The sequence below is a fragment of the Mobula birostris genome, chromosome 12 (genome assembly GCF_030028105.1).
Source record: "Mobula birostris isolate sMobBir1 chromosome 12, sMobBir1.hap1, whole genome shotgun sequence".
In the NCBI taxonomy this organism is placed as follows: Eukaryota; Metazoa; Chordata; class Chondrichthyes; order Myliobatiformes; family Myliobatidae; genus Mobula; species Mobula birostris.
In genome coordinates, this window is record NC_092381.1 from 24,804,990 (window position 1) to 24,828,780 (window position 23,791).

The 23,791-nt window shown below is 43.4% G+C and overlaps 1 protein-coding gene across 4 annotated transcripts in view; it reads left to right on the forward strand.

Annotated features, from left to right (window-relative positions):
* The first annotated feature begins 6,012 nt into the window (after nucleotides 1-6,012).
* tlcd4a (TLC domain containing 4a) overlaps nucleotides 6,013-23,791 on the forward strand; it is a 38,967-nt gene continuing 21,188 nt past the window's right edge. Inside the window, exons 1-4 of one of the 4 annotated variants that reach the window (XM_072273499.1) lie at nucleotides 6,013-6,068; nucleotides 10,944-11,065; nucleotides 19,027-19,185; nucleotides 21,765-21,854. In XM_072273499.1, coding sequence (XP_072129600.1) covers nucleotides 19,040-19,185; nucleotides 21,765-21,854 — 236 coding nt within the window. In that variant the 5' untranslated portion in view covers nucleotides 6,013-6,068; nucleotides 10,944-11,065; nucleotides 19,027-19,039. Of the gene's footprint in view, nucleotides 6,327-10,943; nucleotides 11,066-19,026; nucleotides 19,186-21,764; nucleotides 21,855-23,791 lie in introns of all 4 variants that reach the window. The other 3 variants (XM_072273498.1, XM_072273497.1, XM_072273500.1) reach the window with 3 other exon arrangements.

Below are 23,791 nucleotides of genomic sequence, written 5' to 3' on the forward strand. Positions count from 1 at the left end.
CCAAGGTCTGTAAGTCCAAATCGCAAGTGGGATCGAGCAGTGCCGTGTGTGAGACGTGGGGGTCGCCATCTTGCCTGCCACCATCTTCCCTGCACGCCGCCACCACATGCGAGACATGGGGATCGCCATCTTGCCTGCCGCCATCTTCCCTGCACGCCGCCACCACATGCGAGACATGGGGGCGGCCATCTTGGTCAGCACCCCCTCCCACCGCCTACGACCAACGGGTGCTCATGGGGCACCCCACCGCGCCGGACCAAGACAGCAACTCACCCTGGCCTCCGTGACCCTCGACCAAAGCACTCCCCACCAGCTCGCAAGGTCAACGATGGACATCCTGGTGGAGGGGCGCAGGACAAGCTGCCTGTTTGACACAGGCAGCACAGAGAGTTTTATCCACCTGGACACGCTGCAGCATTGCGGACTCGTGATACGGCCGGTAAGTCAGAGGGTCACCATGGTTTCCGGGTCGCATGCAACAGACATCCTGGGGGTTTGTGTAGCGATGCTAGTGGTGCAGGACACAGAATATCGAGACTTTATGTTACTGGTCATGCCTCAACTGTGTGCCCCGGTGATATTGGGGCTCGACTTCCAGAGCCACCTGAAAAGTATGACAATGAAGTATGATGGGCCCCTCCCACCAATTACTGTTGTAAATCCCCAGTTTTGTAGGGATACTTCACATACCCCGCTACTGACCACACACACACACACCGACCCACACATCCCACCCAACACCATGCCAACTAACGCACTACCGACACCACTTGTGGCCTCTCCACCCTCAAGATCCCTCCCCCACCGCTGTTCACCAACCTGACCCCCAAGTGTAAACCTGTGGCAACTAAATGCAGTAGGTACAGCGCGGGGGACAGAGCCTTCATTAAGTCGGAGGTGCAGCGGCTGCTCAGGGTCGGGGATCATTGAGGCAAGTTCAGAACGGAGAGAAGAATAGGTTGGTCGTGGACTATAGCCGGACCATCAATAGGTTCACGCAGCTCGACGCGTACCCTCTACCCCGCATCGCGGATATGGTCAATCAGATAGCACAGTACAAGGGGTACTCGACCATAGATCTAAAATCCACTTACCATCTGCTCCCCATCCGCCGAGAGGACCGCCCTTACACCGCCTTCGAGGCAGACGGGAGGCTTTATCAATTCCTGCACGTCCCCTTCGGTGTCACGAATGGTGTATTTGTCTTCCAGAGGGATGGTGGACCAGTGCCAACTGAAGGCCACGTTCCCATAGTTGGATAACATCACCATCTGCGGTCACGACCGGTAGGATCACGACAACAACCTCCAAAAATTCCTCCAAACGGCCAAAGTTTTCAATCTCACCTATAACAAGGACAAGTGTGTATTCGGGACCACCCGACTTGCTATCCTTGGGTGTATCGTGGAGAACGGAGTCATTGGCCCTGACCCCAACCGTATGCGTCCCCTGTTGGAACTCCCTCTTCCCAACACCCTCAGAGCCCTCAAAAGGTGCCTGGGCTTCTTTTCATATTAAGCCCAATCGGTCTCTAACTATGCAGACAAGGCCCGCCCCCTGGTCAAGTCCACCACACTCCCCCTCTCAGCCAAGGCCCGCGCGGCCTTCAGCCGCATGAAAGGGGATATTGCCAAAGCAGCAATGCATGTGGTGGATGAGGCCATTTCCTTCCAAGTAGAGAGTGACGCCTCCGACTTTGCACTGGCTGCTACCCTCGACCAGGCGAGAAGACCAGTGGTGTTCTTCTCCCGTACTCTTCAAGGCCCTGACATTCAGCTCTCCGCGGTGGAGAAAGAGGCCCAGCCATAGTGGAAGCTATTAGGCACTGGAGGCACTATCTTGCCGGCAAAAGGTTCACCCTGCTAACTGACCAGCGCTCAGCCGCATTCATGTTTAATAACCAACAGCAGGGCAAAATCAAAAATGATAAAATTCTGAGGTGGAGAATCGAACTCTCCACCTACAACTATGACATCATGTACAGGCCTGGGAAGCTCAACGAGCCCTCCGATGCCCTATCCCGGGGAACATGTGCCAGCACCCAGATCGACCGGCTATACACCCTACATGTAGATCTTTGCCACCCGGGGGTCACCCGGCTTTTCCACTTTGTGAAAGCCCGGAACCTGCCTTACTCCCTTGAGGAGATCAGGATGATGACCAGGGACTGCCAAGTCTGCGCAGAGTGCAAACCGCACTTCTACCGACCCGAAAAGGCACCACTTATCAAGGACACCCGCCCCTTTGAGCGACTGAGTGTTGACTTTAAGGGCCCCCTTCCCTCCACCGACCACAATGTGTACTTTCTTAACGTTATTGACGAGTGCTCGCAGTTCTCCTTTGCCATCCCCAGCCCTGACACCACTACCACGTCAGTTATAAAAGCCCTGCGCAAGCTCTTCACTCTGTTTGGATACCCATGCTATATCCACAGTGACAGGGTCCTCGTTTATGAGTGACGAGCTGTGCCAGTACCTACTGGCTAGGGGAATTGCAACTAGTAGGACCACGAGCTATAATCCCCGGGGGAATGGACAGGTGGAGAAAGAGAATGGCACAGTGTGGAAAGCCACACTCTTAGCCCTCAGGTCAAAGGGACTGCTGGTCTCCCGCTGGCAGGAGGTCCTTCCCGAGGCACTCCACTCCATCCGCTCCCTGTTATGCATGGCCACCAATGCCACCCCTCGTGAGCAGCTCTTTTCTTTTCCCAGAAAGTCTACCACTGGGACCACCATACCAACTTGGCTGACGTCCCTGGGGCCAGTGCTGCTCTGGAAACATGCGAGGAGCAATAAATACTCCCTGATGGTTGAGAAGGTTCATTTACTTCATGCGAACCCCCAGTATGCCTGCGTGGTTTTACCCGATGGGCGGGAGGATACAGTCTCCATCCGTGACCTGGCGCCCGCAGGAGCACCGGGCCCCTACCCTGAACACTCCATGGTGACTATTGACCCCGTACCCACCGATGTATGTACCTACGAGACACCGTGCACCCCAAACCCTATACAGACACCACACGACACTCCCATATTGGGCGCAACACACACGCACGAAGGATTAACAACGCCTAACGTGCTGGCACCTCAAGTCAGGCCGGAGCCAGCACAACCGCCGTCACCGATGCAATCACCACTGGTGCTACGTAGATCACAGCGACGGACTCGACTGCCTGGTAGACTTGACCTGTAAGTATACTTATTTTAAATATTGTCAGTCACTTCACCCCGCGGGACTCTTTTAAAAAAAAAAGGAGGGGTGAATGTGGTAAACCATATATATGTTGTAACTGGGTTAACTGTCTGGAGATGCCCCTCTGCTGACTGCCCCTGTGGCTCCTCCCACAGATTTCTGTATAAAGGTGTTTGCCTTGCCCCTCTCCCTCACTCCGGGGGCAGACACTCACCATGGAGGTCGTATTGTACAGCGAATAAAAGCCTTTCAGTATTTTACCAAACCTCAGTCTTTTGGAGTTATTGAAGGTGCTTCATGCACTGAGCATAAAGCTAAATTAAACTAAATCTCTTCTGCCTGATCCATATTCCTCCTTTGCCTGTATAGTCATGTATCTATCATGGCCGCTTAAATACCACTATTGTATCTGCTTCCGCCACTATCCCAACCAACCTGGTCCAGGCTTCTATATTAATTTTATTTAGAGATATAACACAGAATAGGCTCTTCCAGCTGCAACTCCTGACTTAACTCTAGACTAATCATGGGACAATTTTCAATGCCCAGTTAAACTACTAACCAATACATCTTTGGAGCCTGGGAGGAAACTGGAGCACCTGGAATAAACCCAGGCAATCCATGGGGAGGACATACAAACTCCTTGTAGAGAATGCCGGAACTGATTCCCTGAGATGTAATAGTGTTGTGCTACTACACTATTGTGGCATAACTGCGTTACCCTTACTTCCCTTCATAGATCATCGAACATTACAGCACAGGGACAGGTCCTTCAGCCCATCATGTTGTGCCCAACCAAATAAATTGGTAATCAAATGGCCAACTAAACTAATCCCTTATGCCTATACAATACGCACATCTTTCCACTTTCCTCACATTCATGTGCCAATCTGAACGCCTCTTAAAATTTCCTGTTTCTTCCTTTAACACCATTCCAGGCACCCAGCACTCTCTGTGTAAAAAAACTTCTCCTTGTGTCTCCTTTGAAATTACCTTCTCTCACCTTAAATGCATGTCCTCTAGGTTTAGACATTTTAACCCTGGGTACTGTCTGTCTACTCTATCTATGCCTCTCATAAACTTAGACCTCTATCAGACACACCCTAGCCTCTGCCACTTCAGAGAAAATAACCCAAGTTTGTCTAGCCTCTCGTTGTGCCCTCTAATGTAGGCAGCATCCTGGTAAACCTCTTCTGCACTCTCTCCAAAGTCTTGACATCCTTCTTATAATGAGGTGACCAGAGCTGTATGCAATACTCCTTGAATGAAGGGACAACATTTGCTGCTCTCTAGACCTCACCTGTTGCTAGTGAGGACACAAAGTTCTGCTCTTCCAATGTGCTCTTCTCCCCACAGGTGCCCCCTGACCCTCTGGGAATTGTCAGAGTTCAGTATACTTCACCAAAAGCCTTAAGGCCAATTTATACTTCTGCGTCAAATCGATGTGGTAGCTGCGTACCCCACGCCATAGCCTGACGTGCACCTCCCCAAAAATGTAACTACGCATCGTGGCGACACAGACCGCAACAACTGTGATTGGTCCACTTGGTAGCATCACATTTCCTCCTGCGCCGCAATAGCTTCCCATTGGGCAACTGAAGGGCAGGGAAGGAACTCTGGCTGTAATGCTTTCCATGAAGCTTTACAGACCTCCGAAATTATGGAGGACCCTGTGCTTGACGCCAGTTTGTAGCTGGCTGCTACAGCCTGTTGACTTCCACCTGAAGCTAAAACTCGAACGGTGATTGCCAGTCTCTGAGTGTACTGTGTGTACACTGATGCAAAATAAATGGTTGGAGATGATGAATCAAATCGACAAATCTACCTGCCGACATCCGAAAATATTTGAAATGCATTTCCTCGTCCATGTCTCTCAGTGGCTGGACAAGCACAGAAAATTCACCCTCCACGGGCCAGGCAGCATCTCTAGGAAGAGGTACAGTCGACGTTTCAGGCCGAGATCCTTCGTCAGGACTGTCGAAGGGTCTCGGCCTGAAACGTCGACTGTACCTCTTTCTAGAGATGCTGCCTGGCCTGCTGCGTTCACCAGCAACTTTGATGTGTGTTGCTTGAATTTCCAGCATCTGCAGTATGCCTGTTGTTTGCGTTTTGAAAATTCACCCTCCTTCAGTTTCAGTCGCCATTGTTTGAAGTTTGAGTTCCTTCGTGTTGAGTTTCAACATGAAGAAACCCAACACAGTGGCACAGAAACCCCATCGCCAACTAGTGTTTTGGCAATGAATTGCAGAGAGACACAGACACACTAACGCACAAGTATAAATGCTCACAATGGCATAGGCCACTTGCATAGGCTACGGCGTAGGCTACTACACAGAAGTATAAATCAGTTTTAATGCATGCCCACCTTTTCCACTCCCTCATGTGGGACATAAAGGACTGCAGATGTTGCAATCTGGAGAAAATCTGTCCTGATGCAATGTTTCTAACCAAAATGCTGACAATTCCTTTTCTTCCACAGATGCTGCTCAACCTGCTTCCAGTATACTGTGCATTGCTCCAGGCACCTACCATTCCTTTAAACTTATCCCCTCTCACCCTTACGCATGTCCTCTAATACTTGACATTTCTACGCTGAGAGAAAAGAAGATTCTGGAAAAAAGAGACAGTCTACCCTATCTAATTGACCGTGCAGTATAAATAAATAGTGTTTTTAAAACTCCCTGCCCTTTCAAGACAAGTAACGTAAACAGACCTTTTTTTTGGCTGAATGTTAAGTCGCCGAAGAGCTCCAATGAGCTCTTGAGGGTGGTGAGACAGGGAAGGGATGCGTTTAACAAGTGGAGCTTCCTGTTGAGACGACAGAGATCGTGGTGGTGGAGAACAGCAGGGAGAAGGAGCTCAGCGTGTAAGAGAGGGTGAGGATAAAGGGCTGGCTGAAAGGGGAGAGTCTGCCAGCTTTCACTGACTTCCGAGAGCCTCTCGCTCTCTCTGGCAGCGTGACCGAGAGGATGGCAGGCGGGAGACCGAGACGGGGTCTCTAAGCGGGGAACCGGGAAAGGGTCTCCCCTCTCGCCGGACGGGGTGAGGGCCGCGGTGACCTTTGAAGGATCAGGCGCTGAGGTGAGGGTCGCGCCGCGTCCCCTGAGCACCCGGCCTCGGTACCCGGCCCCCAGGTAAAGGCCGCGCCACCCGGGAGAGGGGAGGGGGCGGTGAGAGAGGTCCTAGGGATAGAGAGGGGACGAAGGTAGAGAAGATGGGGTTTAGTGAGGGATGTGAGGGGAGGTAAAGAAGGAAGAGATGAGATAGGGTTTAAGGAGCGATGAGATGGGGTTAGGGAGGGATGAGAGGGGAGCAGGCCAGAGGGAAGCCAAGAGGGGAGGGTATGAGGGAGAGATGAGATAACTGGGGAGGTAGGGAACGATAGAGGGGATGTAGGAAGGGCCTGGGGTAGGGGAAGATGTAAGGGAAGTGGGGGATGGTGTTACAGAGAGATGAGATGATTAGGGAGATAGTTGGGGAGGGATAGGGAGGGATGCCAGGGTTCAGGAAGGAAAGAAAGTGAAAATGGTTGTGAGAGGTATGGAGCGGGTTGAATGGAGTCCTGCAGAAACGGTTATACTAGCGAGGCTATTTCTTGTACAGCAGATGAGAAAAGTAAATTTGAAAGTAGTTCAAAGAAATTGCAGAAGTGCTGAAGATAAAACAGACCGAATGGGGGAGAGGGTGAGCATTCCCTGAACAAGAAAACTGTCTGTGCCTGAAGCACTTTTTACTGCATGGGAGAGAAGATGATGTAGTTATTTGATTTATTGAAATTTTAACAATTGTATTGCAGTGCCCTTAGGCTTTTGTGTTGAAAAGGAAGTTGGTTCGACAGGAAGTCACTTGTGTTTCACCAAACTTGTATTCTTAAAAGCCTGAAATGGTTGATGGAAGAAAAGAGCAAAGTGTGGTTAAAGCTGCACTGTAGGCGCTTTGAAAGTATCAACCAGATGATGAACTTAAGTGTTGATTCAAGACTGGAATTAATTATTTAATTGTTTTTTTCTGATTAAGGAGAAACTATTCGATATAGAATGCCTGTTAATTCTTTCAGTTGTACTCCTTGTAATATGTGGAAAATCTGTACAAGGCAGTACAGTTGGTTGTGTTAATGTGGAGTAAAACCATTAGCTTTTGCAGCACTTTCCTAATGTGTGATTCATTTTTATTTTTAAATACAACTCTTGCAGGCTAAATACTTTTAATGTGTTTTTATGCTGACTACATACTGTTAAAACTATACATAGTATTAGACTATGACTTTGTGCTCATATAATAACTGTGGTAATTTTCAAACTTCACTGAGAATGAAACATAGAAAACCTACAGCACAGTACAGGCTCTTCGGCCCACAATGCTGTGCCAAACATGTACTTACTTTAGAAATAACCTAGGGTCACCCATAGCCCCCTATTTTTCTAAGCTCCAGAAGTCTCTTAAAAGACCCTATCGTATCTGCCTCCACAACCGTTGCCGGCAGCCTATTCCACACACTCACCACTCTTTGCGTAAAAAAAAAAACCTACCCCTCTGTACCTACTTCCAAGCACCTTAAAACTGTGCCCTCTCTTGTTAGCCATTTCAGCCATGGGAAAAAGATTACCAAAAATAAATATAAAACTCTATTCAAATGAACCCACTAATCATTTGATATGTTTCTGAAGATCTTTTACTCTCTGTTCCTGTTTGTTTCTGAAAGGAATGAAACTGTTATTGGAATACTTGTGTGATGCATATTACAGTGCTTCATTTCAATAGCTGTACCCTTGCAGGGCTAACTTGTCTCTTGTCTTGGTTTAGCACATACAGCTGCTCAAATTTGTTTTGCTATTCATGGTGATGATCCTAGAACAACATTGAGGGAAAAAATGTCTGCCTAGTTGATATAATTCAGAGTTATAACTGGATATAACCTTTTGTGGTTATGAGGGACCCAATTGGAGTTAGATCCAGTTTGCACTGCTATTTCAACGACAGATTTATGCCTTTTCATGTTTGTTTAGTGATCATATTGATACAGTACAGTATGATTTTACAGTGGGGAGAGGGTAGCATAAGGTGGAGGCATGCTGTTGATGCTCTTTGCTAAACAAGGGATGAAAGATATTCCACCCAGTTAAACAACTTCATGATTTGAATTTGAGGATTTTTGTGCAATTCAGAATAAAAAAAACACAAAATGCCAGAAGCAGTTAGCAACTCTTCCACCACCTTTTGAAAGAGAAACAGTTAATAGTTTAGATTGTAGGCTATTCGTTGGAACACTGATGTTTTATTTCAATTTCCAGATTTGGTGTGGTTTTCTTTTGATTTTGGTTTCAGTTCAATGATAGGTCAACACCTATAGATATGTTTTTTTTGGTTCAAAGTACATTTTATTATCAAAATATGTATTCATTATACAACCTGGAGATCCATCTCCTAACAGGCAGCCACAAAACCAAGAAACCAAAAGAATCCATGGAAAAGAAGATAGTCAAACACCCAATGTTCAGATTTTACACAAGAAGAAATGGGAAGAAGAATAGGTCCTTTGGCCCCTTGAGTCTGCCCTGCCTTTCACTAAGATTATGGCAAATCCAGCATTTTCCCTAAAAAAAAGATGGTCTGACCATAACTTGGATCATCTCAATAAACCTTCTCGAAACTGCCTCCAATGAGATATCTTTCCACAGTGAGTGTATCATAACTGTGGATGTAATCTCATTCATACCTTGTATCGTTCAATTCCACATCACACGCCGGTGTTAATAATCTTGAATCTGATTCTGAGTTCAGTAGCACTTTCTGCTTTAATACTAAAACCCCATTTGGCAACATGTATGGAAAGAGAAACAGTTAAAGTTTTGGGCCGATGAGTCTTCATCAGAACTGCGAAAAAGAGGGAAGTTGTTATCTGTTCCATCGTTGTTCCTTCCAAACTGAACTACTTTACATTTTCCCATATAATATTCTTTGTTATCTTTTTGCTTGTTAAACTACAGTGTCTCTCTGTTAAGGTATTTGCATTTTTCTCACAGTTTGCCTTCACCCTACTTACTCATCTACAAATTTGGTAAGAGTACACTTGCTTTTTTCCTTCCTTTAAATCAGTAAGTATATATTTGTAAATGGCTGTGGTCCCTCACTGATCTCTGTGCACCCTACTTGTTGTAGTTCGTCATCCTGGAAGTTACCCCTTATGCCTAGTCATTGTTTCTGGCTAGTTAGTCATTTTTCAATCCATGCTAATATTATACCTCCAATAGCTCAAGCTTTTACTATGCGAAGTAAGCTTTCGTGCAGCGTTTTGTAGTATAGCACTTGAAAAATCCAAAGTGGTTGCCTGCCATGAACTTTGGCTGACACTTTCTTAAAGAACTGTAATAAACTTGTCAGACAGAATTTTCTTTTCATGAAATCACACTGACTCTGCTTGATCAGATTATGACTGTCCAGATTTTACACTATTAAATAATTATAATGCTCTTCCAATAATACTGTACATGTTGGGTAAACCAGCTTGTCGATATCTACTTATTTTTCTTACCCTTTGATAAAAAATGATCATATCGGTAATCCTTTCATACTACTCCAGAATCCACCCCTTCTGTAAACACACTTTTTAGATTCCTTAGATGCAAATCATGAAGTCCAGGAGACTTGCTTGGCCTTAATTCCATCACTTTGTCAAACACTAGCCTGAAAGTGGTGCCGCAGGTAGACAATGTGGTGACAAAAGCTTTTGGCATCCTGGCCTTTATCATTCAGGACGTTATGCATAGATACCGGAAAGTTAAAATGAGGCTGGTCAGACGGTTCTTGGAGTACTGATGACACTACTTGCAGGAAAGATGTTATTAAACTGGAGAGAGTGCAGAAAAGATTTGCAAGGATGCTGAGAGACTGAGTTGTAGGAAGAGGTTGGACAGTCTTGTTTCCTGGGAGCAAAGGAGTCTGAGTGGTGATCTTAAAATCATGAGAAGCATAGACAGAATGAGTGTACTCTGCCTTTTTCCCAAGGTTGGTGAATTGTGAACTAAAGGACATAGGTTTAGGTTGAGATGGGAGATATTTAATAGGAACTTGAGAGGCAACTTTTTTACACTAAGAGTTGCATCCAAGTTGAATAAACTAGAGGAAGTAGTTAAGGCAGGTATGTTAACAACATTTAAATGACACTTGGAGAGGTACATTGATAGGAAGGGTTTAGAGAGAATTGAGAATAGTTTAGATTGAAATCTTGGTCAGCATGAACCAGTTGGGCCAAAGGGTCTGTTTCAGTGTTGTATAACTCTATGATTAATTCTCGTGATTATAATGGTATTTAGTTTCTTTATTGTAAAATTTATGCATTGTTCATTATGTCTTCCATAAAAAATTAATACAAAATATCAAGTTTGCTCTACCTAGTCTTGTTTTCTAAGGGACTTGTTTTTACTATGACCTTGTCTTTTTAATGCATACTAGTTACTTTTATTGTTGACGTTTATATATCTTAATAGCTTACACTCACAGTTTATTTTCTCCTCTTTGATTTCTTTTATGTCCTCTTTTGCTGGTTTCTGATTTTATTTACTACTAACTCTTGTAGTTCTGGTATATAATCAGATCCTCTTCTGAATGATTAAAGAATATTTTAAAATTAGAGATTTAGAATGAGCTTTTGATATTTGTAGATTTGTGCCCTTAATGAAGTCTGACATCTGGTATAGGAATTGGAAATGCTAAGATGTATGGCACCTTACCCTCAATTCTGCTTATTTTAGCTTGACGTGTGTACTGAGGAAGCTGTTTAGACTGCTGAACCAGAACTGCTGAGATACTGACAACAATCTAAATCTTGGTTTAGTTGATCTGAACAACTGCCTAACTTCTAATCAGTTCTCAGGTAATATAATTATTTCCTAGTATTATGCTTTAGAGAAAGTTAAATCAGATGCAAAGTAAGTTAATATTTTGATCTTTTTTTATCGGAAGCCCTTGCTCTTTTCTTTCCCACCCCGCCCCCCCATTAAAATAAATGGTGGTACTCTTGTTTGCATAATTCAACTTGCTGATCCCTGCCTAGAATGTTCATATCATAAGTGATAAGAAAAGGATAAGACTTTTAGCCTATGAAGAATTTTCCCATGATGTGTATAGATATAAAGCAGTAAGTATGAGTTAAATTTCTGCATGCCGATGCAGATGTTCTCTTCGTGAGATCCATTGGGGTTGAGGATGACTCATTTCAATTTAATTTCTGAAGAGAAGTCAATGTGCGATTTTTGAATCTTTATAAAGCATAGTGTTCATTGTGTGCTAGCCCAGTGGTCCCCAATCACTGGGCAGCGAGCATGTGTTACTGGGCCGCTAGGAAATGATATGATTTGGCTGTATGAAACGATATGAGTCAGGTGCACCGTTCCTCAATCCCTGTCATGCCCACTGTTGAACTTGAACACACACGAGGTCCGCAAGAATATTGTCAATATTAAACTGGTCCACAGTGTGCAAAAGGTTTTGAACCCCTGCACTAGTTAACATAACGGTCCTGACTAAGCAAAATCCTGGTCTTGATGAATCCATGGTAAGGAGATTGAGGATTTTTGGAGATCAGGTTGTGCTGTGCACAATTAGCACATACAACTCTGTAGCCATGTGCACTGTGTGTACAATTTCAATTGTGCAAGGAGAGGTATGTCATGTGTTTAGAAAGCATTAAGTTGTTACTTGCTCCATAGTCTGTTCAGAGCAGCAACAGTTGCACATTGGAGGGTTTTTAAATTGCCATTTTTGTATTTGTATCTGTTATGTTTGGATTGTCCATGAGTTTTTTTGAAGGTTTAAAGGGGTATTGAACTTGCCTTGCTAAAATTTGTGTTAAAGATCCAAAGGACTTTTTACATCAAACAATCCAGTGGAAGACCTCAGCAAGTCAAGCAGCATCTGTAGGTAGAAAGAAATTGTTAACAATGTTGAGTCAATACCCTGCATCAAGAGAGTTGACAAATTCTTTCTCCATATGGATCTTGCTCAATGCACTGAGTTCTACCAACAATACAGACACAAAATCATGAAGGGTCTCGGCTCAAAACATCAGCTGTTTGCTCTTTTCCATAGATGCTGCCTGGTCTGCTGAGTTCCTCCAGCATTTTGTGTGTATTGGATTTCCAACATCTGCAGATTTTCTGTTATTTGAGTTCTACCTGCAGATTGTTTGTTGCTTCAGGGTTCCAGCATCTGCAGATTCTTGTATTTCCAGAAGGACTTGCATGGCTTTAGATGATGTTTTGACTTTTGTTCATTTTCCTTAACTTGCTGAACTTTATAGGCAGTGATATTCTAAATGAATAGATAGGGAGCTCACATGCACCTATGAATTTTCTTCAGTATTTGTTTCTGTTAGAATTCTTTTAGGATTACTGTAAAAAAATCAATTGCTTCATGATGACTTGAACTTCCAGTAGATGCTGCCTGGCCTGCGTTACACCAGCATTGTGTGTGTGTGTGTTGCTTGAATTTCCAGCATCTGCAGATTTCCTCATGTTTGCATTTTTAAATTCACTACTGCGAAGCCTCTTCCAGTGGTGCCTACACTGAAGAAGTTTAAATCTTCTCTTCGGGAGTTTAGTGAAACCCTCTCTCACTGCTCCCCATCTATAATTTCTTTGGCCCTTCAACTTTTCGACCACATTTTGACTCAGACTCGCTACTACAGCCATATATCCTTCCTTGGAATGTGTCTCCGCCGCGAACTTACTCCATTTGGCTTTAGGATTCGTTTTCAAGCCCCTCAATTGGGACCTTCTGAGGATCCCAGATACTCACATTTTATTGACTCTGCCTCCCTTCGGTTCTCCCGTCAAGCTCTGAAGGCGATCCTCTCCGCCATGAAGAGGTACTTGGCGTCGCTATCCCAGACCCTTCCACACTTCCGGGACACCTTCTTTGCCATTTATAATGGACCTCCCCGTTATTTCATCCTCCATCGGATCCATGCATGCAATCGCCATTTCTTTGACTTTGTCATGTTAGGCAAGCATCGCAAGATCTTCCATCTGCAGACCCCAGAGCCTGCTGGCTCCGATGCTGGCAGGCATGAACTTCGGGTTGTGGCCCCCGCCATCGATCTTGGCGGTTCACCAACCCAGGGCATATTCAAAACCCAGACTCCAGCACCATCAATGCGGATTCCAATGACCATGGACACCTTCAAAGCAATTGTGCAACCTCCAGCTGCGACTCCAGCCTTGAACTCCAGGCCGGGTCTTCACGTGCTGCTATTGTGACTCCCGTCTCCCCTTACCCTACCACCACTCTGCAACCCCATCTCCCTCAGATCCCACCGTCAGCTCCTGGGCCCTCAGAGGCTCCATCTTCTTCTCACCCCAACCCTCCCTTCTCCACTGACACTACCAGCCTCCCTCCCCCTCCCCCCTCTGATCCCAGCTCTCATCCGTGCCAGGTCTTTACCATCTCCTCCGACCTTCAACTCTCGAGGCAGAGCGCCCTGTCCTCAGTAAGGGCCTTACCTTTGTCCCCCTTTGCCCACACCTCAGTGAGTTCGGCGTGCGCCATAACGCTTAACTTTTCTTCCGCCAGCTCCGTCTTCGAGCCTACTTCTTCGGCAAGGACTCTCCCACCCCCACCGATGACCCCCTCTCCTGTCTTCAAACCTCCTCCTTTTCATGGACACCCCGCTCTGGTCTTCTGCCTGCTCTGGATCTCTTTATTGCTAACTGCCGACGGGACATCAACCGTCTCGACTTCACCACACCTTGTTCCAATTCCAACCTCACTCCTTCCGAACGCTCTGCTCTCCACTCCCTCCGCACTAATCCTAACCTTACTATAAAACCCACCGATAAGGGGGGCACTGTTGTAGTCTGGCATACTGACCTCTACCTTGCCGAGGCACAGTGACAACTCGCGGATACCTCCTCTTATTTATCCCTCGATCATGAACCCGCTAAGGAGCACCAGGCCACTGTCTCCCAAACCATCACCAACCTTATCAGCTCAGGGGATCTCCCATCCACTGCTACCAACCTTATAGTTCCCACACCCCGCACTTCCAGTTTCTACCTCCTACCCAAGATCCACAAACCTGCCTGTCCAGCTTGCTCCTGCCCCACCGAACTCATTTCTGCATACCTCGACACTGTTTTATCCCCCCTTGTTCAATCCCTTCCCACCTATGTTCGTGACACTTCTCACGCTCTGAATTTTCCCAATGATTTTAAGTTCCCTGGCCCCTACCCCTTTATTTTCACCATGGATGCCCTGTCCCTATATACCTCCATCCCCCACCAGGAAGGTCTCAAAGCTCTTCACTTTTTTTTGGATTCCAGACCTAACCAGTTCCCCTCTACCACCACTCTCCTCCATCTAGTGGAATTAATCCTTACTCTTAATAATTTCTCCTTTGGCTCCTCCCACTTCCTCCAAACTAAAGGTGTAGCCATGGGCACCCGTATGGGTTCCAGCTATGCCTGCCCTTTTGTTAGCTTTGTGGAACAATCCATGTTTCAAGCCTACACTGGTATCTGTCCCCCACTTTTCTTTCGCTACATCGACGACTGCATTTGCGCTGCTTCCTGCACGCATGCTGAGCTCGTTGACTTCGTTAACTTTGCCTCCAACTTTCACCCTGCCCTCAAGTTTACCTGGTCCATTTCCGACACCTCCCTCCCCCTTCTTGATCTTTCTGTCTCTATCTCTGGAGACTACTTATCTACTGATGTCTACTATAAGCCTACGGACTCTCACAGCTACCTAGACTATTCCTCTTCCCACCTTGCCTCTTGTAAAAATGCCATCCCCTTTTCGTAATTCCTCCGTCTCTGCCGCATCTACTCTCAGGATGAGGCTTTTCATTCCAGGACGAAGGAGATGTCTTCCTTTTTTTAAAGAAAGGGGCTTCCCTTCCTCCACCATGAACTCTGCTCTCAAACGCATCTCTCCCATTGCACGCACATCTGCTCTCACCCTATCCTCCCGCCACCCCACCAGCCTCCAGGTCCAACATGTAATTCTTCGTAACTTCTGCCACCTCCAACGGGATCCCACCACCAAGCACATCTTTCCCTCCCCCCCCCCACTCCGCTTTCCGCAGGGATTGCTCCCTACGCGACTCCCTTGTCCATTTGTTCCCCCCACCCCTGATCCCTTCCCACTGATCCCACAGTTCCCTGGCACTTATCCTTGTAAGCGGAACAAGTGCTACACATGCCCTTACATTTCCTCCCTCACCACCATTCAGGGCCCCAGACAGTCCTTCCAGGTGAGGCGACACTTCACCCGTGAGTCGGCCAGGGTGATATATTGCGTCCGGTCCTCCCGGTGCGGCCTTCTATATATTGGCGAGACCCAACGCAGGCTGGCAGACTGGTTCGCTGAACACCTACGCTCTGTCCGCCAGAGAAAGCAAGATCTCCCAGTGGCCACACGTTTTAATTCCACATCCCATTCCCATTCTGATATGTCTATCCACGGCCTCCTCTATTGTCGAGATGAAGCCGCACTCAGGTTGGAGGAATAACACCTTATATTCTGTCTGGGTAGGCTCCAACCTGATGGCATGAACATTGACTTCTCTAACTTCTGTTAATGACCCTCCTACCCTTCTTACACCATCCCTTATTTATTTATTAATTCCCCCCCCCCCTTTTTTCTCCCTCTGTCCCTCCCACTATAACTCCTTGCCTGCTCTCTATTTTCCTCTGGGCTCCCCTCCCCCTTTCTTTCTCCCTCGGCCTCCCGTCCCATGATCCTCTCCCTTCTCCAGCCTTGTATCCCTTTTGCCAATCAACTTTCCAGCTCTTGGCTCCATCCCTCCCCCTCCTGTCTTCTCCTATCATTTTGGATCTCCCCTTCCCCCTCTCACTTTCAAATCTCTTACTATCTCTTCTTTCAGTTAGTCCTGATGAAAGGTCTCGACCCGAAACATCGACTGTACCTCTTCCAATAGATGCTGCCTGGCCTGCTGTGTTCCACCAGCATTTTGTGTGTGTTGCTTGAATTTGAATTTGCAAAACCTATCTTTGGAGTCAGGCAATGTGTTGCGTGTGTAATATTGCAAGTTTCTGGGCTATCTGTGATTTGAGAAATGGCTCATGCTGGGTGTTGCCTCTTCGTATCCTGTTATTAGGACATCACCCTAATTGCTAATTCCCAGAATTTCAAAAACCAGTACTGACTTACAATGGTTGCATGTCAATCCTCAATTAGCAAACTGAATTTAGTAAAACTCTGGGGGGGGTGTGTGTGTGTGTGTATATTTTATGTGATGATCAGCTCAGCAGTGTTTAAATTTTTTTAAAGGTTAGAACTTACAGGATAGCATTTTGGTTCAAACTAAGGGTTAGAATTTAAACAGTGTTACCTGGAAGAATAAGCACAAGATTTTGCAGAATCTCTTATGTGTAGATTCCGCAGACACAGAAATCCAGATAAACAAAAAATTTTGGAGGAACTCAGCAGGTCAGTCAGCATCAGAAGAAGGGTAATCTGTGCTTTTTTACTGTCGCGTTGTTTGCTCGGTTGACGGCAATTGTGAGGACAATTCTAATTCCTTGATTCAAGGTTAGAAGTCTGACTCTGCGACCTTGTGTTGTTGGATAATGAGACAAATATAAATATGGATTGTAAACCAATTATATTTTATCTTGTGCAAACAAATGTTACTGTCAAATGTTCCAGAGAGTAAATATCTCTTTGCTTGAAAGGGGTAATGTGAATGCCCTGGCGGATAATCAGGATAAATATCTTTCACGATCATTTTATTGTGCATACATACAAATGAATAAGGGATAGGAGCAGAACCCTTTGCCCTCATGCTTGCTTTGTCACTGAATAAGATCTGAGCTGAGTTGATTGTAAACTCAGTTCCACGTTCCTGTTACCACCTCCTTGCCTATTAAGTATCCGTATACCTCTGTGTTATTTGAAAACTCTGTTGTCTTCCTCCTTCTGTGGAAGGGAGTTCCTATAACTCACAATTGAGAAAAAAGTGCCTCTTCTGTCTTAAATGAGCAACTCCCTGTTTTTAATCAATGTCCTGCACTTTGAGTCTCCCATAAGAAGAAACATCGCATCACATTCACCTTGACAACATTCTTTAATCTTATGTTTCTGTCAACTTTTGTCTCATTTTTCCTAACTCCAATTGAGTTTTTATTGAACCTTTTCTCATAAGACAAACCCCTCCATTCCTAGTGTTAGTCTAGTCGACCTTCTTTGAACTGCTTCCAAAAACTTAAAAAGATGAATACTGTACCTAGTATTCCTGCACATGTTCTCACCAGTGCTTTGTATAACTAATGCACAACCTCTCATCAGAAAGGCTGTAGATGTGAAAAGTTCCAGCAGGATAAATTTATCTCTGTTGACTGGATACCTACATGCTGGCACCCACTAATCTGTCCACACTGCGCCACAAAATCTCTTTCTGCTTGCTGTAATATAGAACCACAATGTAATGATTATCACATACACCCCAACCCTGGAACTATAGAGAAAAATGTTGCCTTTTTTCGTAAGGGGAGACTAAATTCTCCTGGAAGAATTCAATGCCAGAGTTGGAAAGATTGTAATCTTTTTGAGGGGTGCAATCAGCAAGACAGGAATAGGGAAAGTGAATTCAACAGGTCTCTGACCCAGGCACTGTTATGTGTTAGGTTATGAAATTCTGCATGTAAGTGGCTGCAAATATGCGTGCATCTTCTGCACCATGTTAGATACCATTGATACTTCCACTAACCATGGTCTACTCTTTATTTCTAATATCCTACCCTAAACCAATGGCAGCAACAGGAATGCTGCTGCTAACAAATTATTGTTGAAGGGTCCCATCCCATAGCAACCTACACATTCAGCCTTCCTACCACCAGTCATTGATAAAGTCTAAGGTCATCTGTCGAGAAATAAGTTCCCTGGCACAGATGATATCACTACTGAAGCTTTAACAGATGATGTTGAACTTCATTCACAAATCAACAACTTCGTCTCTTACGTCTGAGGGGAAATATGCAACATCTCCACAAAGTAGTGAGAATCCTTAGCACATGACTGTTCAAAGGAGAATTCCGGATAACTGAGAACCTCTGCGCGCCCCCTGACCTCTCCCAACTGTGGAAGAGTGTGGGCTCCTCATTGACTCCATCAAGACTTTGATGAGAATTTCAAACTTTGAACTCACAGTGGTGGGAAATCACGCTGAATTCCGAGAGACCGCTGAAGGGAAGAGAAAATGGGTGCAGGAGAATCTTGAGAATATTCCCAGCTTCTGTTTTTGTTTTCTTGAATTTCTTTTAGTTTAGTCCTTGAAGTCAAAACTAGGGATCTACTGATCTTTTTAGATTCAAACTTTTCTTAGAAAATTAATTTTATTTTCCTTGGTTCTTATTAATAAAGGGATTGTTTTTATTGTTCATTCTGTATGTGTGCTGTCTAATATCTACTATCAGTTCTTAATTATCCCTGAAATTGAGTGGCTCCTGGTTCACTTCATAGAACCACATCAACCACATCATATGATCTACCAGAGACTGAGCTTGGAGGATTTCCTTTCATGATAAGGCATTTCTGAAGCTGAGGAGTTTTTGATTTCTATTACTGATTGCAAACTTATATTTGAAATTCCAGATTTATTAATTAAATTTATATTCCCCAGGTGCCATGGTGGATTTCAACTTGTTATTCATGTAAAAAGCCCAAGCCTATAGATGCTAGTCTTGGAACTTAACTTCTGTGCTGCCAAAAGCCGTGTTTGGAGAGGTCTGAAATGTCAACTTAAACCAATGTCTGTTGGATTAATTTAGTAGTCTTAAATTTACTTGGAACATTATCACTTTTGTTTTCTTACAGAAGTCGAGTTGTAATGGCTTCACTTGACTGGTTGGTTACAGTAACTAGTTTCACGATATTTCAAATTCTGTTCCATTATTTAAGTGCGAAAATATCAGTTTGTTTCTGCAATGGTTATCAAACACTGACTGACACTAAGAGGATTGAATGGAACTCCAGGTATGTAGTCGGGTGATTTTATGTGAAAAGGCAATTCAAACAATGCCAATTATGAAATGTTTTGCATTCACTTCACTACAATTAACATAACTACAGTTCTGTTTACACCTACTCTCAGTTAGGATTTTCTCCCTCTGATCTTTGTTTTTTGCTTCAGAATTCCCTGATGAAAATGCTATTTTTTTCCCCACTCCTGATGCCTACGTTAACTAATCTTGAAATATAAGAAGGTATTAGATCAAGACAATCTTTCTAAGGTGCAATATCTTCTCAGACAACTTTTCCAGAGTAGTTTCATTGACAAAATTATAAGGTAGAGCTGAAAATAAATTGTACTTTTCAGGTGCAGTTTCTTTGAAAACCAAACTTCATTTAAGAACTGCACTACATATAGAGTATATATTTTCTCTATAAAATCCTTTTTGATTAATGGTTAAAGATTGCAAAGTAAGCTTGCTTTGCTTTAAGCATTATTATTTTTAGGATGTCAGTCTTGGTAGACGGCTGCATATTTTGGCATTTATTGTCTATGCCAAAATATGGTCTTGTTCTCTTTCACAACTCAACATCTGGAATTGACCATGTAGTATATATTGGAACAACATAGGCAGGATCTACACGAGGGATAGATTTCCATTTCCAAAGGAGCCTTTACGACTCCTTATCATTCTCACCCAGAGGAGTTGAAAGCTAATGTTGCTTACAGCATTTTTTGGTCATAATGCACAATTGATCAGATTTACTGACTCAGTAAGAGGGGTGGATATCTAAGTTCACATCTTTTAAATTTCCATAAGTTGCAAACTGAGTACACTATTGTGCTCATTAATCAGCAAATTTGTTTTTAAGAAAAGCTATTATTGGGAAATATTTTAAAATAAAATGAGTAAGTTTTATGGAATCAGTGTAGTTAATTCCATAACTGCATTTCATTGGCTTTGTATCTGTACCCGGCACAATGACAATCAAGTTGAATCTAATCTAATCTAATCCTTAAATTGGCAAAGGTCTCTACTTCAGCAAAAGGAAAATGGAAAAAGTAGGATGCTAAAGTTCATGTGCAGTTTTTAATTAGAATATGCTGTTTGATGTGCGATAAGAACTGGAAATAGCACAAAACAAGATATCATTTGTTTTATATCTTGTTCTTTGATTGGGAAAAGGAAGTGTCAACCTGTAATGGGTATTTGTTTCTGCCTGAAATTATTGCATTTGTCATCAATTGTTCCACAGTTCAGTGCAATAGTCTTAGGCACATTTTAAAACAAATCTGTAAAGTGAAGAAGCTTTCAAAGATAACGAAAAGTTTCTAAATATTAAACAATACTATTAAAAGCAGTAAACAGTAAAAAACTAAATCAAATCAATATTTGGTGTGACCATCCTTTGCCTTTAAAATTGCATCAGTTCTCTTAAGTAGACTGTCCTGCAGTTTTATAAGAAAATCGGTTGGTAGTTTGTTCCAAGCATCTTGGAGAACCTGCCACAGTTTGGCTGTCACGCTTGCTTCTGTTTCTCTAGGTAATCCCAGACAGCCTGGAAATGTTGTGATCAGGACTCTGTAGAGGCCATACCATCTGAAAACATGAAAAAAAATATAGGGTGCCTCTTTTGCACAGTACTGTGCTTATAAATATTTAGTTTATCCTACAGATTTATTATCCCTTACTGAGACAATTAAGAGACTTAAATCAAACTCCTTTTGTTGTGTAACATTTGTAGGGTTAAAGCGGTTTTAATCTGTATGTGAGTAGAATTGAATAGATTGGGATTCTTTTCATTGGAGAACAGTTAAGTTAGATCTGATGGAATATTTTCAAATTTTGGTAGAGAGAGTGTAATTTTGTAAACAAGTCTAGAACAAGGGAAGAGATCTAAAGAATAACCACCAGCAGACAAAAGATATTTGTTCCAGATGCTTTTACTGGCCAAGAATGAGCATGCAGCTATGGAATGATCATAGAGGATTAATTATAGAGTAGCTGGATGTACATATCAAGGAGAAGGGAGCTATGTTACAATGTGGGAAGGCATAATTTGAAGAAGAAATTCTTTGCATGGAATAAAAAGACCAAATGACCCACAGGGTATGTTATACATAGTTTTACATAACTTTAAGGAGTAATCACTACTTCAGTTGAAAATAACTTAATTATGGGATTAAGGGAGAGGGTTGCTATTCGGTATTACTGAAATCTGTAGCAACAAATTTGGCAATCGTAGTTCCTCAAACAAAATGAAGTATTTGGGTATTGTGATGAGTGGAATAATGCTTTAAGATAAGCACCACTTAACAATATCATCTAACATTGACCTAAGAAGAGCAATCAACTATTTATTTATATTAAGGAAGAGAGAGCAGGAAATTAATCCAGTAGATGGGTTGAGCTTGGAAAGAGCAGTAAATGGGTTTTTAGCTTTGGGACACTACATAATATTTTTTGAGGTAAGGATTAAAATGAGAGGGAGGGTTATGAAATTTTGGTGCCAAAAGTATCAAATTTTCTATAAACCAAAAAGGCCCATCAATGTGCAATCAATGTTGCCTCGTCTGACTTTTCACTTCTTGGTTTTTTTAGGGTAGTGTCCACATTTCATGCCCTGCTGGTTGGATCTTTGTGTCTGTACCTGCTGTGGTTTGATGATGCCACTAATGTAGATCCTATCTGGTAAGAAATCTACCTGAGTTATCATGTTAAGCCTCTCTGCTTGGTTTTATAACTTTCACTGATCAGAAACTTGTGTTGAAAATGTATTCTATATGATAATTATACTTTAAAGGAAAACATTAACTTATTCTGATCTAGTCATCAGCATATAAATATCATGATCCCTAATGTTCTCTAATCACAAAAAAGGTATTGGCCTTTATAATCAAAAATTAGAATATAAGGGGCAGAAGTGTTTCCTCAGCAATACAAGTCCCTATTTAAAATAATTTTGGTCGATTGCGTACAGCTTTTTAAGTTGATTGTATAACTACACCACTGGCCACTGAGGTGAGGTTACATTTATTAGGTACCTCCTGTACCCAAAAGAACTGGCCTCTGAGTGTATGTTAATTGTCTTCTGTTGCTGTAGTCCATCCAGTTCAACATTCAACGTGTTGTATGTTCAGAGTTGCTGTTCTGCCCACCACTGTTGTACTGCAGGGTTATTTGATTTACTGTCACCTACCTGTCAGCTTGAATCAGTTTAGTCATTCTCCACTGACCCCTCTTATTATCAAGACACTTTTGCCCACAGAACTGCAGTTCACTAGATGTTTTTGGTTTTTCACACCATTCTCTGTAAACTCTAGAAATGTGTGTGTGTAAACCCCCCATGATCAGCAGTTTATCAGATACCCAAACCACCTCATCTGGTACCAACAATCATTCCAAGGTCAAAGTCTCTTCAAACACGTTTCTTCCCTCATTCTGATGCTTGGTCTAAACGACAACTGAACCTCTTGACCATATCTGCATGTCTTTATGATTGAGTTGCTGTCACATGATTGTCTGATTAGATATTTGCATTAACAAGCAGATGTACAGGTGTTCCTAATAAAGTGGTATGTCAGCTGGTGGAAGAATCTGAACCAAAGTGACGTAACAATAAATTTGGTGTCAAGGCAATTCAGTAACTGTAAATCTGAGAATGACTGTCCGTTGCTAGCTAAGATTGTTACTAAGGGGGTTAAACCGAGGCGGATAGATAGAAAACAGATACAGATCAGTTGTATACCTGTTAAACCACTGTCTGTAAGGAGTTTCTACATTCTTCCCATGACTGCATGGGTTTCCTCTGGATGCTTTGGTTTCCTCCCACATTCCAAAGGCATACGGGTTAGTAGGTTAATTGGTTTCGGGTGTAATTGTGTGGCCCGGGCCTGTTGCGCCAGAGGGGTCTGTAACCATGTTGTATCTATAAATTAAATAAATGTGGATTGTCCCAAGGGACTTCTTGTTAAGATTCTCCCAAGTGAGAAAACAAATCTATAATTTAACATTGACAGTAGCCAGAGATAGTTGGAAGCAATGAGTAGTGTCTGTGTGAGATGGGAAAAGAAGCATGTTTCATTACTCTTGGTTCCAAAACCTTATTGGAGGTTGTCTGGTTTTAGCACAGTAGCCAAATTGTTTGTATGACTGGGAAGGTAATTTTCTATGCAACATGCTGCTTATTTATTATTGTTCTATGGAACAGCAAACGGATTAAGTATTCTGAGATTTCTTTTCTAACATAAAACTTACCCTAAATTTGCAAAAACTTCAAACAGATAATTTACAGGCTGCGGAATAATATGAGGTCATTCAGCCTGTTTGAGTTTGCAACGTTTTTCTGCAGCAGCAACCTAACTACTTCTCTACACTTTGTTCTAAACCCTACAGCTATTTTTGACACCATAGTTGAATCGATGTCCACTACACCACACTGGCATTGCATTCCAGATCCTCAGTATTTGCTAGTTAAGGCAGACAAAAGTCTTCTTAAGTCGCTTGGTCCTTTTGCCACGTTCATTCCATGACCAATTATCTCTCGATCTCTGTCAATGTCTTTCTTTCTGTTCTGTTTAGATTCTTTGCCATTCCTTCCTGATTTCAAATGCCTGTTAGATCACCTA